This window comes from Lingula anatina, chromosome 7, assembly GCF_051362555.1.
Source record: "Lingula anatina isolate TDL-2025a chromosome 7, LinAna3.0, whole genome shotgun sequence".
NCBI lineage: Eukaryota > Metazoa > Brachiopoda > Lingulata > Lingulida > Lingulidae > Lingula > Lingula anatina.
This window is the reverse complement of record NC_141773.1, coordinates 13,605,510-13,620,722: the sequence shown is the minus strand read 5'-3', so window position 1 is coordinate 13,620,722 and position 15,213 is coordinate 13,605,510. Positions and strand designations below refer to the sequence as shown.

General features: G+C 36.2%; 1 protein-coding gene across 6 annotated transcripts in view; it reads right to left on the bottom strand.

Annotated features, from left to right (window-relative positions):
- The window catches only part of LOC106152015 (uncharacterized), a 32,769-nt gene that overhangs the window by 9,869 nt on the left and 7,687 nt on the right, over positions 1-15,213 (bottom strand). For 5 of the 6 annotated variants that reach the window (XM_087016797.1, XM_087016799.1, XM_087016800.1 and 2 more), the window contains exons 2-4: positions 13,417-13,526; positions 7,731-7,874; positions 6,956-7,041 (exon numbers count right to left, since the gene is read on the bottom strand). In XM_087016797.1, coding sequence (XP_086872923.1) covers positions 6,956-7,041; positions 7,731-7,874; positions 13,417-13,432 — 246 coding nt within the window. In that variant the 5' untranslated portion in view covers positions 13,433-13,526. Of the gene's footprint in view, positions 1-6,134; positions 6,336-6,955; positions 7,042-7,730; positions 7,875-13,416; positions 13,527-15,213 lie in introns of those variants that run through there. The other variant, XM_087016802.1, reaches the window with a different exon arrangement.

The window sequence follows — 15,213 nt, the reverse complement described above, 5'->3', positions numbered from 1 at the left end:
TCATATATCTCAAAAAAGACCAAATACATATTCTGACTGCAAAGTTAACCTCCTAAATCCCACGCAGCTATTACAAGGACAAACAAATCCATCACAAAAAAATCTGTTACTGGAACATTTGCTGGTCTCTACAACTCGCTACCAGTCACATATGGACACTTGACTAACCAGTGCCACACAAAAAACACTTAGTTTTTCCATTTGTCATAAACAGCAAGACTCTAAAGGACTGCTAAAATAGCCATGTGCTTCAATAAAAACCAAGTGTACAGCCTGGAGTTTCATACTAATGGGACCTATTCAATGAAAAAAAAAAAGTAGGACTTTTTTTTACTATGTCGATAACGACCTGAAAATTTCAGGACACCACCCTTTTTTAACCAACTTCAATGAGAAAAGCAATCTTTCCCTGAAATGGCTATGCAGACACATTGGGCTAGTTTGCACTTCTATTCTGACATCAAAAAGTTGTCTTTTAACCTCTGTTTGAGCTACACTGTATGGGAATGCTGGTGCCCGAGAGAGGATAAAAATCTACATCAACCTACTCGTTACACATCTGATATAAACCCAGCATCCTGGCATCAAGATTTTAATCACAGTTACTAACAAGCTGATAAAATGATGACATTTCTGATATCTCAGCAACCCCTTGGGAGGTGTAGAGAACCAACTGTGTTTATTTTGTGAAAGGCAATTCTTAAATGGAAGTTTCTGATACCCCTTAATTACTGTATTTGTAATGTGATCAATCTCTGTGCAATTATAAAACCAATTCCGTGATATTCAATTACCTAAAAAAAAAAAAAGAGCTAAGTAATATATATAGTTGGGTAATTTTTTTCAAAGATCCTATTCTTTTAATCTTACAAATCAAAATAAAATGGAGTACTAGTATCACCATTTCCACTATTTTCCTGTTCAAATTTTCACTATCAAACTAACCATAAACCTCAATCCTAAAATGTTCCTTACCTTAGTGATTTTTTTCCAATAAAAAAATCAAAAATTGTCAACTTTAAATCCAGATCAATCCTTTTTTTTTTTGGTACAATCACTAATCACAAATCAGTTATCCAATGTGTACTAAACAATCCACAATAGAATCCCAGTCCACAAGAACTTCGAGTGAATATCTAGGCGCTGGTATAAGCACTGAGGCAAATGTCAACTTTAAGTGGAAACCACTTTGCGGGGAAACAGTTCTAGTAAACTCCTCTAGTCTAGCTGCACTAATCTTGGCGTAAAGAAGTGTCCAGTCCCAGATAGCCAATGTCCATTCAGTCTGTTAGCACTGTGGACAGCAGTTTCAGTGCAGCAACATTAAACAATATATAATATCAAGAATGACTCCTAGACTCCATTACAAGTGTAGTTATTGAACATCGTACAATGTAAATGTGTATAAATGTACTTAATTGCTGTTTCAGCAGTATTTTTGTCTACAATAAAGCCTCCTCCTCTACGAATAACTCCGATACAATGACAACGACAACACCAACAGAACAGCGTCCAGCGAGTGTCCACTTATAGCCTGCCTGACGTCCAATCAGTACATTATCCCATTGTTCTTCCTTCAGATGATAAAGATATGTCTCCTCCACACAGTGGTCACCCCTGTCATTACCCTGGTCAGTCTCCAGGCTGGAATGTTGACCATGTGCTGCTCACAGTTAACTTCCCTATACACACACATATGTAGATGAACACTTTCAATAGCACTTTTAGGCAGGTTGACTCCAAATCACAATCTTAAGGCAGAAGGTCTATATTTTCCCTTTCAATCTATTTTCTCAGCAAGTGAGACTTTCTGTTGATCCACAATTACATCAGTTTAAGAGGCAGAACATGTTGTATTAATTTGACCATGCCACAACAAAATCAGCCTTTTTTTGTTTCTTATAAAACAAGTCGTGTTTATGCCAACCGGTTTTTACTTTACATAAACATGATGACCTGGGAGGGGAGGTGGGCCCAGGCATATCTTTTTCTTTTTTAATTTCATGTGCCAACTGCAGCGAACTCTTGAAAGTACAAATGTTTAAACACACACTAAATTTGTTCCATCTTGACTTAGACCAAAGTTACACTATACCCCGCCCTGGTACAAACTTGTGAGACCTTAACCACGTAACTCTATGGTTGCTGTGGAAACCAGACAGACATCAAAGATTTAATGTTTAATTTTTATGTCCCACAGCAAGGGGAAATTAGCACTGTTTCTTGGGCACTTAGTTTGAAATGTCAGTTTACTAAATAAAGAAAAAGGAACTGTTGGATACCAACCAAACACAAAGTTTGCTTAAGATGTTTTTTTTTTTTTTCTTTGTTTTCAGAGTTTTGTTTTGGAAATTTATTCTTCAAGTGAGATGAAGAAAAAAAAAATCTAATTAAGCTTACTTGTTCACCTAACGTGGATACCCGTTTTCGTGGCAGAATATTCCAACTGAATAATGTGCATAAATTTAATGACATACCATACAGAGAAAGATACTTGGCTGATAATAGTCTAGGTTATAACATAGTCTGACACCCTGGCCTATGGTGGTGCAAGGAGACCAATATTACACAATAATTTCCCATTTTGGCTATACTGTATGAACCCACATGAAGTAGCCAGTCACAGTATGTTTAGTTACAACATGTCTGTGTAACCTGGTAAAGGGAATATCACCTCTTTCCCATGTCCTATGCAGCAGCCAGCTGCTCTCAGCAGCTGTGTCACACTGACACGACTTTCTGATTTCAAAGATATATGTTACTTTGGCACGAAACATAGCTTGCTATTATAGGACATCAGTATATACATGTATATATTAATATAATTTAGTGTACTTTTGCATCTGGCCAAAAAACAATGCGTGTGTGCAGGGAATGAGTATGCACACAAAACTGGTTTCATGAAGGAACTTGAACCAAATGTTGATCTTATTAACATTAAGACTGAAAAACTCGGCCTATTTTGATGCAGATTAAATCAGTTGTATTCCACCTGTCTGAGGATACTGGGCGACTTTCTTAAAAACAAAGAAATGGCTCAACAACTTTTTAACAGACAGTTGTCATTTCAGGTTAATATTACACTTTCAATCCAGATTAAAAGGACAACAAAATTCGTAAGTTTTAAAGTGAAGTACTGAAGTTAAAACCATCTTTCAACTGAAGTTCTTCAGTGACTCTGGCTTTCAAAGTCTTGTCCACTGACCATGCACAATTACGCCTCTCATCAAATAACAGTTTCCTCAATTCTTAAAATTCAAAGTTTCTCTGCATCTGAGTATGCAAATACAGACTATTTTGGAAGCAATAAAAATGCCTAAGTAACCCCCTTTTATGTGATTAAGATGTATAAGTAAGGAAGACATTATTGTAATTTCTTAAACACGTCATTAACTACCACTATAAAATAAGTCTGTCTTCTCACATTTAAACTGTAAGAATAGAAAAAATTAAAATAAGAAATAAAAAAAAAAAAAAAAAAAAAAGCCCGAGTCCTTACAAGGCAATGTTATGTCCATCTCCTAAGCCTTATAAGAAGCCAACGTACTGTCCTATGAAAAATCAAGATCCAACAATACTCAAAAATTCTAAACCACACTCACATTAATTCCATAAGGAAGTTAGTATTTCAAACTTACCTTTTTTATCTAAAACACATACTCTAAACTCAAATCTTCCTGCCTACGTGTCCCATCCTATAAAAATAATAATACAAAAAAACCTGCCCCTCTCCAGCTCTGCGGCCAGTCAACTGGTCATCCAGATGTGACCAATATGCTAATGGCAAGAGGAATTAACTTGTTATAGCAAGCTATGACCCATTCATCACGACTACTGTGTTCATGTCACTGTGACAGAGCATGATAAGGCCTCCACAGACACAGGGTCCTTACTGGCCAGACAAAAACAGTAGGATAAGTTTTGAGAGGAAAAAATTAGAGTAAGACTTCCTTCAAACCTGACCTGTATGTAAGTCCTTCTCTTGCAGATGTCCCCGCTATGTTTGAAGTAAAAAAGGTGACTCTGTTTTGAAGTAACTCAGTAGCTAGTAACAAGTCCAACTTCAGTCATCTGCACACATGCTGCAGCCATGACTCTAGCACAGATAACATTGGATAAGTATGTAAAAAAAAAAAAAAAATTTGAAGCGCCAGTTTTAACATACACATGCACTCACGCACATACCACACCATTAAATGGTCATCATAATGAGAACAGAGAGGGATAACCTCATAAATAAAGGATTAAACTGATAATTATTTCATTCTTTTAGTTCTGAATCGTGAAACTGAGCTGTATATATCACAGTCGTAATAGCCCGTCCAAATGCTGTCAATTTCTCAACTGTATTGCTCTGTGTGAAAACAGGCCTTTGTCTACCTTCTTTAACTGCAAAATAATACCTAATATCTGTCTCTCGTAATGATCCACTGCTAAACAACGGCAAAACTTTCATCAATATAGCATCAAATATCAGTAAAACTACAGTCTTTTTCTTGGCTAAGAAGTGCATCACCAACTGATACAGAAATATTGGGTCCAGCTGCATGTTCCCCTGGCTTATCTTTCAAGTACTACATTTGTTAATTAATGTCCTTGTACATGCAAGGAGACAATAAGGTTCAACTACCGACATCAAGACTTATTTGCTAGAAGTACAAGTACAAATGCAAAAATATAATAACGGTGATTTTGTGATGGTTGTCAGATTGATTTTGCAGTGGTACTAGTACATGCTGACACAAATTATAATCTTGTAATCTGGAATCAAGGAATGTAAAATAGCATACTATATGATGTACCATACATTTTTGATATCATACATGTAGATTTGTTTAATGATGGGTAAAAACTAGAAATTATTGCCTCTTCCCCCCCACCATCTCTCTCTCTTCTGTGTGTGTGTGTGTGAGAGAGAGAGAGAGACAGAGAGAGAGAGAGAAAGGGGGAGGGGTGTTAACAAAATGTGACATATCCCTCCCTCTCTCACACACAATCTATCTCCAATATCTAGCACTTAATCGGTCCACCTCCTAAAAATGACATAAATATATCCCATTCCTCACAATGCTCTTAGTATTACCACATACCTTGACATCCAGGCCTGTATTTATATCACAGTCTTTGACTGTTATCACTTTGAAAATCACCGCATTAACAACATGTCACAAACTGAACCTTCAGCTATTAACTGCCCTTAATGTCCACAGGCGGTCACTCTCTTACCTAACGGTCATGGCTTAATGACCACCTTGGACCATTCTGTGTCCACTTAATCCAAGTGACCAGGTACTGAACATCTTCATTGTGAACCTATCTAGACCCATACACTCAAAGTTTGGTAACACAACAAGGAAAAGAAAGCACTGTGGTTCGATGCTATCGGTCTCCACAAAACAACACTTTTCTCTCAGCTGTAGGCTATGAAATTACACAACAATTTTCTCAAGGCTTCCAAGATGATTGTCTGACAGTATCTTCAAAAGTGATGCTTCTACCATTATCACATCACACTCATAATTTGTCACAAAATTAAAGGGATAATAACTCTTCGTATGAGATCTATATTTCACAATAAAAACCTTGTGAATAACTCATAGAAATATAATATATTCTGTTTTACCACAAAAACATCAGTTATAGCTTTTATTCTGATATCTGAACTTGTCTTTAGACCACGTGACCTCCATTGATGTCTATACTCTGTTAAAATCTCTTCAGAGATTTTAACAAAGAACCAAACTTTTTAGAAAAAAAACAGGGACTAACTTTGAATGTAAAAATGGATTCATTAACAATTGGTAAGTATGGGAAAATTGTTGTTTACTCCAGGAAAATTCATTTTTTGGCCGAAACGAAGAGTTATTATTGCTTTAAAATGTAGACCTTAGCCAAAAAATTATAAACTGCCTTTGATTAGCTTTATGATCTTAACAGTCTTTGCTTTCTACATAACCAATCATAATTTTCAAGTGATAAATAAATCTTATATAAATAAATCACACTAACTGGGAGCAGTAAATCACAAGGCACTGGAAACACTGCAAAACAAAAATTGCTTTGATGCCATCCAGTGCTATAAGTATTCCACATTCAAAGGATCACTTTGACATAAATAAAAGCTAATATTTTACCTGGTACATCAAAAATCCATGACCAAAGTGCTAAGAATGATGACTGATGTTGTCCTAAATGGTCAAGTGTCTGTAAAATATGTCTTTGTCCCAAGCAAAGAGTGTTTGCTGCTTTAAAAGTCCCCGAGGGAGAGGATCAGGTGGTCTGATAAGCCTTCTACATGACGGAGGAGATTTGTGAGTGACATTCCTGCATGTATTAAGACTTAAAAACCCAACATGTTCATTAGCTGTACCTTATTTCAGACATTGATTTAGGTGACTGTAAAGCTAGTCAAACTGGAGACTGCATGCAATGACGCAGTCAACAAAGTGACAGAGGTTAATTGTGCTATCAATGCAAAGCAAACTGCTTGTTATTACAATCTAAATTGAGTTAAACTTCTTATTGCTATCAGCTGATGATCTGAAGATTCTTGATAATTTTGGGCTCCGAGATATTCTTCCCCTCAATTCTTATTTTGTTGTTCGCTACTGATTAACCTGAAACTTTGAGACTAAATTTCTGTGTAACCCCCACCCCCACCCCACCACCACCAACTGGCAGGAATGGCTTTAAAGATTCCTTGTTTTGTTGCATGAGTGACTTATAACTGTTGCTCTTGGTCATCTGGGAGAGAAGCAAAATGCAAAATTGGCAAAATTTAAAATTCTGAACTGGATTAAGATGCCCTTAGAGGCTATAAACTGGGATGAAAGGGTCTATCCATGGGCTTGTGCAAGCTGTGAGAATTGACAATGTTAGCTGTGTGGGAGGGGAGGTGTGGTGGAGGTGGGGTGAAGGGGGTTGTAGGGTGGGGTGTCATGCTATCATCACTTACTGGTATGTGCAGTCCAGATTTGGCATCTTCTAACCAACACTTGAACTCTAGCTGTAACTGTGGTGATGCGTCATCTTTGTCTTCTCCTGGAAAGTTCCAAAAATAATCATGGGGTAGATCCTTAACTTTTACATAAAGATGTGTCAACAATATCAGAAGGGGGGGGGGGGAGGTGTGTGTGAGTGTGTGTGTGTGTGTGTGTAAGTATAATCAAAATATAATTTAGAATAGAGAAATGATAAATGTCATTGAAAAATTGAATCAAATTCAACCTGTAGTCAACATAGCTAGACCCAACATCTGCATTAAGTAAATGATTATTTGGGCACATCAACCGCAATCAATCTCTCTTTCCAAAATCGTGCTGCAGGCTACGTTGCTCAATTTTCAACAAGATAACCTAATAATTTTTATCTAACAAGATAAAGACATCAAAGAAGGTTCTGATTTGATTCCTTTGTTGGGTGGCTGTGAAGTCTGTACTGTGTGTGTGTGGCCAATGTAACTTGTGTGTTGTTCTCTACTTCTGTGTAAACACATTAGGCAAGGGAACAAGTGTTGAAGGTGATACTGGAGCAGCAGTAGGTTAGCCACTGAGAACTTTCACTGTGCAGTCAAGAGTGTGTGTGTGTGTGTGTGTGTGTGTGTGTGTGTGTGTGTGTGTGTGTGTGTGTGTGAGAGAGAGAGAGAGAGAGAGAGAGAGAGAGAGAGAGAGTGAGAGAGAGGGAGGAAAAAATCAAATGGATAAAAGAAATTGTAAGCAGACTGTTTTTACCAATGTCCTTTCCCACCACCAGTCCTTTATGCTGCCCTCCAGCCTCATGAGCTATCTGGGTGGGGTCCAGCTCTTTCCTCCGCTTCCTCTCTATCTTTATTCTGGTGGCCTTCCCCTTTTTGGATGGGGTCATTACAATTTCCTCTGAAAGATCACAAGGACTTGGTGATTTACTAAAAATATTATGGTTACACCAACATAAATACTTTGTTCTTAAAATTTTCAGTTAAGTAATTACAATAAATTACAATAATTACAATAAATAAATGTAAGATTAAGAAAAAAAAAAGAAGAAAACTTAGACATATTTTTGGATAAATGAACCCATATCTTCCTCTAATAAGTACTAGTACACACATAAAAATAATTTATATTAGGCAGCCATGCGTTGGGCTGCATTTTCGCATAAGTAGTTGCTTCAACAGATAGTGACCTTTTAAATATTTCCAGTTACAGTTGTTGGTATACAAAATGCCAGAAAAAAAATGAAAAGATCGTAAACATAAAATGGTAATTCATTAATGGACTAAAAAGTTGCTGTTAAACTTAAAACAACTTATGGAAAAGGAGTTAACTCAAGACAAGAAGTTAAGAAGTGAGATACTGTTTTTCAATCCACCTCGGATCTTTACATCATTTTCAGATATTATTTTACTGTAAGAATTTTACGAGATGAACAATCCTTACAATTTTTCTTTCAAGGAGAAAGGGGTGTGAATCAGTTGGACATGAGCTTTTCATGCCTCTCGTGTTATTGTTTGGTAACCATAGGAATAGCATGTATGTACAAAATTAATGTAGAAAAAAGCATGTTTCACCAGGCTATGGTCAGCACCTGGTCAGTACACCAGAACCTCACACCACCAAGTGGTTAAAATGAATGGGTATTCATTCTGTGGTTTCAGCTCGAGTTTTCAATTTTCGAGAATGCCTCAACAGAATGTGACCCCTTTAACACATATATTGCTAAAAATTAGAGTATACGCATAGCAGAGATTCTCTGTTTAAAACACATTTGTAAAAGATGTCTATTATTCATGTCAATGGACCAAATGCTTCTTCCCATGGTGCAGCGTTGCTACCACTACGTCTCACCTAACACAATCACGGGACACCTGCGATAAATGTATAGCAATGGTATATACCACCACCATATTCCTGTATACAACATACACAGTGCCACCATATTTTAAAGCAGCAGAAATGTCAGCAACATGACTCCACTGTTCTTACTTTAAGTTTATCTCATCAAACACACAACAAATCCTTAAGGCACTTTATTTATAACAATGCAAACATACAAATAATATTTTACTAGGAATTTATCAACTGAAAGTAAGAGATGGTGTAAAAAAAAAAAAAATCATTATCACCATCCTCTCCTGGGGCCCCCATATTACAGCACAAAAACTGGAATGAGGATAGCTGGAAACCAGGATGTGCCATGTGGGAGATTGCCTTTGAAGATCTATTTTAGACAAGGAGGCCTAAGAGATGAAGGAAGTTGATAAAGACTTGCCCTATTGACTAAAACCATTTAGGCAGATGAATGCATTTCTCACGGAGCTTCAGTCTGCTTTTTTAAAACAGATGAAGCAAAGATATATTAGTAGTGTCTCATATAAAAAAGATTTAAAGATGACAGCTCCTACTCTCAAAGAGAGACAGATTTGTACTTGTAAAATAAAATAAAACTATGTTTTCTGCAATTATTTAACTGACTTTCCAACAAATTGGAGAGGAAAATTACAACAAAGTCACTTTTTGTATTCATTTCAGAATTTGAATTACAAAAAGCTTTATTCCTCACAAAATCTGGTACAGCAACTTCAGCAAGTCACAATCTAAATATCATTATTATTATTCTTTTGGTGTTGTGTTTTGTGTTGTTCTAAAATACATGAAAAACCACACAGCAATCCATGTTCATCATTACAAATAAATCCTGCAGCATTATTCAACTATTCTGTGGTCAAGACCCAACATCCTGTGGTAAAATAACCTCTCAACATCCAAGTCATAAACCATATTGTATTTATATATACTAGTAAGTGTGTCAGGACCTTCCCTGTACCCTGTGGTAATGCTTATGAGATCTGATTGTGCCAAGTCCCTGTGGTCAAGATTCTGTCTCTTGTGGGCTGACACATTCCTGCAGCATGACAGGACAAGAAGCAAATAAATTACTGCATGTACATGCAATATAGTGATGTTAAACTACCCATGGTTCTTGATATTATAAAGAGTGATGGAAACTTTATTTTACAATTTCATAGTGACCTTTAGGTCAGGTAGATAAAATTTTCATAATGGTAACTCTTCAGAAAAATCTATTATCTGGGTTCAGTTGCTTTTTTAAATGTACGAAACATTGGATCTTTTGGCCTTTTCCTTTTTCAGAAATATTTTTGCACAAATGAAGTTCTTATTTGCCCTAATACGTTTGGCCAATTTTGTAAGTTTTGATATTTCCTTACATTTCTTACACAAATCTGGAGATTTAGCTTTAAATTTTACAAGGCAAAAATCCAATCATTTTTCAAAGCTTCCTATTGCTGTATCCTAGGCACAGGAAGACAGACAGACAGACAGACAGACACAGAAAGACTGATCCCATTTTTATCCAATCTACTAGCTGACCTGGACATGTGACAAACTGACCCCTGCATGTCTGGTCCAGGCACACACCTCATTTGTCTCAATTCATCTTTTAAGTGCCATGTTTTTAACACATTAAGGTGATAAGACGTGTGGAGGGAATAAAGACACTGCCCTTTACTAGTAATCTATTGACTGATAACATCTATTATATATCACATCCCAATCCTTCCAAGCTGTCTATATTAGCTAACACACTGAGAGGAATTACCATTCTTGCCTTTGTTAGTTGGCACATTTCTTAATACATGTTTGTGAAATATATTACATATACTACTAACTAGTAGTATATTTAACACCCTAGAATGCTCTATGTCTATCTTGGTGTGGGATATATTTGTCTATCAGGTGCCTCCAAGGTTTTATACAAACACCAAGTGCTATGAAGAATCAACATCAGCATTTTGTGGAGTAACTATATATATATAGCCCATCCCTGCATATTCTCTTAAGAGTGTTACTTCATATATCATCTCGAAGGTATGAATTGTAATACAAGTGAGGACTTATTTCTCTAAGGTAATGGATTCCTGATTGTAGATCACGATGTATGGAGGCAGGTTTGCAGTTGTAAATATATGATCTACCAACTACAGGCCTGGAATGTGGTCCATTATACGTATTTCAAAAATAATAGAAAAGTAAATGAAATTATCATTATTATTTCTTTCATATATTTCTCGGCCAAATACAAAATCTCTGCATGACGCAATGCAGACAAATGTTTCTTTTACAATCTAAACCCAAATAGTTCTCTCCTTGTTGCTTTCCTTGTTCGTATCAGTTCACCAGTGTAAATTTGCCATGTATACCAGAAAACCCTCATACTCTTGACACACTATCAGTCAATTACACATTGAATTTTTCAAGAGAACTGACCAAGTTACTGCATACCAGTGTTTTCAATATGGTAGCCAGCAGCAGAATCAGCTATATTTACAGCCTAATGTAATGATACTGCTTACTCCAACGGTGTGTGAATGACAGAAATGTAAAAAAGACTGATGGTTAAGGATCCAAACTTGTAAAATTTAGAAATCTCACCCCTTTAATTTAACAAATACCTCAGTCAGTGTATATAACTTTTATACGGTTATTCAAATTAAGAGGCCTGGACAACAGAGTGGCTGCAATAAGAAAATGCTAAAATTAGTTATTATTATTATTGTTATTTTTAATCTGTCTTTATGGTTACTGTCAAAAATTTATCTTTCACCAAATCAATGTTACCTTGATGAAATTATGATCAAAATATTCAAACTGTCTTTGGCTGATTTCAAATTTGCTTTTACCCAGCTAAATAATTTTAAGTGTTGGGAGAAAAAAAAAAAAAACTATGGGCCTAGCTAACAGAGATTTACAACATGAGTATTGAAAATGTAAATTATGAACCAGGAAATTGAGTAGGGAGTTATACAGGAAATCCAGCTGTTCTAAAGCTTGTTACATTAGAGAGATTATAATTGTCTCCAGTACTGTAGCTCTCCCAGATTATATAAAATCGTGCTTCTACAATCACGAATACAGTTGCCTCTGAAAGCAGTTGTAATGCTGACTATTGATTAGTTCGATGCTATTGAGACATGTGCTCAATCTTTCCACTCCGAAAGAGCAATAATAATAATGTTAATATGAGAGGCAAATCCCAAATTAACAAATGTGATCAATTAAAAAGGTATATGATATAATCTTTTTTTCCATTTGATTTTGGCTTCTCACCCTGGTGTTCCTCCTATTTGTTTGTGCCTTAATTTCTCTCTGCCCTCCCCACCCCCACCTCCCTCAACTATCCACTTTCTCACACTGCCTGACAACCCATCCATTTCTCCCTTTCTTCTCTCCCCCCTAGATCTTTTCACTATCCTATACAAATTTCCTTTGCCTCATCTCAGTGTGCCAAGCACTCATACCACACCATCATTTTAAGTCTTATGCTGTTCTTCTACCTTTTTCAACAACACCTACTGCTGTTAAATGATAACTTCAAAGCTCAAGACTCCATGAAAAATTAGGCCCAAGCCTTGTTTCCACTGAAGTCTAAGTACAGATAATCTCAGCAAGTGATCTCATTATGATTAGCTCATCACAGTAAGACATCTAATTGGCAAACAGATTACCTTTACTACAATGGTGGTGGGTGTGGCATCAGAGAGTTAACTAGATCTGAGCCAAAAATACTAATATAGCCTGTTGAGATAGGTGGTATAAAACTAGGTAGACCCAACTTCACTTGAAACGCGACTAAATGAACAACAACATGCACCAGGAATGTTAAATATTACCACAGATATACCTCACCTAAGTTCAAAGGGACCATCAACATGATAAAATAATTCAACTTTTCCTCCCCTCAATTCAAATCAATTTCTTGTTCAGCATCAGTTATCAGACAAAAAAGAGAGGGTGGTTGCAATAGGATAAAAATCCTCTAACAAACCCACGAATGCTTTTTTCCCTTTTCAGGACATTCTCTTGTAAGTTTAAAAGGCCAAAGCAATCTGTTGTTGACTTTTTAAATTATACAAGTTAAATGTCTGGAGTCTCACAGCACCAGCCCAAGTCTGAGTATTCTTCTTTTCTTCATGAGAACCCGGCAGGACATTCCTCTCCCCGCCAGACTTGTTTTGGTATCAATTCTAACATAACAAGAGCTCTAGATCAATTTCCACAAAAAAGGTTTATTCTACGTAATTTGTTATTAAAACCATTGCATCAGCATCTCATTTTTACTTTTGTTGAAGAAGTCTTTTTTATCTCCTATTGTAACAAAGTTACGTATCTAATTTCAAATTAAGTGTTTAAAATTCAGTTAGATTATTATTATAATGATATATATATCGAGATGAAAGCCAATTGCCTACAGAATGAAAAAAAAAACATTCTCCAATGCCAAAAAATAAATAAATAAATAAATAAATAAATAAATAAATAAATAAATAAATAAATAAATAAATAAATAAATGAGTGTATGAGTGAGCAAATAAGTGGTTGGATAGATAGATGAATACGAATCAATCAGTCAACCCACCTTCATTTGCTGCCATATTGTCCTTTCAGTTTCAACCAGCCTGGAGCAATGACCTTCACCTTGATCCTGTCACTCTCGTATTCCTCCCTGCTGCTTCAGTTTCCACAAAACTGCAAAGATAAGCAAAGATAGCCATTAATTGTCTAAATAGATTGTCTGTGGCTGTCACAGCAAGTGGAAATGATTGGAGAATGATTTCGACTGGAAGCAGACTGAACCCAGAAACGTATTGATTTCTTTCTAGAGTTCTGTCGATAGTGCGAACATTTTACGAGTAATTTTTCAGGAGAAAATTACCCTGATTCTATATCAGGCTGTGTAATAACTACGGGGACGTCCCTCAGTGGACTTAGAATAGTTCAGTGGGCCATTAGGCATTACCCTGGCATGTCAGTCAAATAATTTGATAAAAAGATAGATCTAGGTTCACCCAAGCCTTTAGGAAAATTCTGCCCATTTCAAAACCTATCCTTATTTTTCCTCAATAAAATATGAAAATTATAATTGTCAAATTTATGACTATTCTAGTTTAAAATAATCAATTAGCGAAAACTACACAGATACTTGGTCAAAGAAAATTCTGACTGACAGGGAGCCCACTTGTAAGTACTGCCAAATAAAATAACTCATTAGTTACTTTAAAAAAAAAAACCTTCTCAATTTCACCTTAATCACATCACAACCACAATTTCTTACCACATTCCCTGCCTAGAAGATGTGAAACCTTACTAGTAATCAGTTGTGATCTTAGTTAGGTAAACCACCCATATGACCTCTACTTATACCAACTACTCTTAGAATTCTGAGAAGTAAATCCGATAATACCCAACCACATAATTTCCATGTAGACTTCAACTTATACCAAATAGCGGAATTTCGAGAAGTACGTCCAATAATAATCTCACCACATGAGAAAAGAAATTACCTCATCCAAGACTTACAAACAATTCATTTCCTATTAACAACCCCCACATTGAAGAATTGGAAAAAAAAGGTAGATTTATCCATTCTAAAAATTAACACATGGCCACATGTCATATGAAAGTAGAACTATAACCAGGACAGTGATATTTTATAAATTCATTCACTTACTGCCTCTGGGCATTGCCATTGAGCTGGGCCAGTATATTGTTAACCACTGGAGCCCAAAGGGCAAGTGGGTTTTTAAATATTTGGCAGGAGACTGTGCCACCAATAGACCCATCACCCTCAAAAGATGGCTAAAAGGCTTAAAAAATTCTTATGTTGGTTGGTTGGGCTGGCTTGGGTTCAACTCCTTGTAAACCAATGACCAAATTACAGATTTATAATTTGGGCTCCCTGCACCCCAAATCCTGGGAAAACCCCTTGTCATCACTGATCAGTGATGGCTGCATTCTCCAGCTTGCGGAATTCCCAGACCATCACCATTTTTTAGTTTAAGAACTAGAATTACAACAACCAGACACCACAGCGCCTTTGAAAATTGTTGTGTTTTTCCTCCAGAACTCTCAAACTACACACCCATGAAGCATTGCCAGACACCTAATTGATTACAACACAGGTGAAATGATAAAATACCAAGCACACCTTTCATACATTAACGCTTACTGCATAGACCATGCTTTCAATCATTTTTTTTTATTCACACTGAATCAAGCTGCAAGCCTACAGTCCTCTTATAAATAATTTTTAAAACATTTTAATGTTTCAAAAGGCATGGCACTTCTTCTTCAACAATACTTCATGCTGTCACCTCTGTTCTGATCCTAATATATTGACTAATAGACCTGGCTGTGCAGGGCAGATTCTACTAGT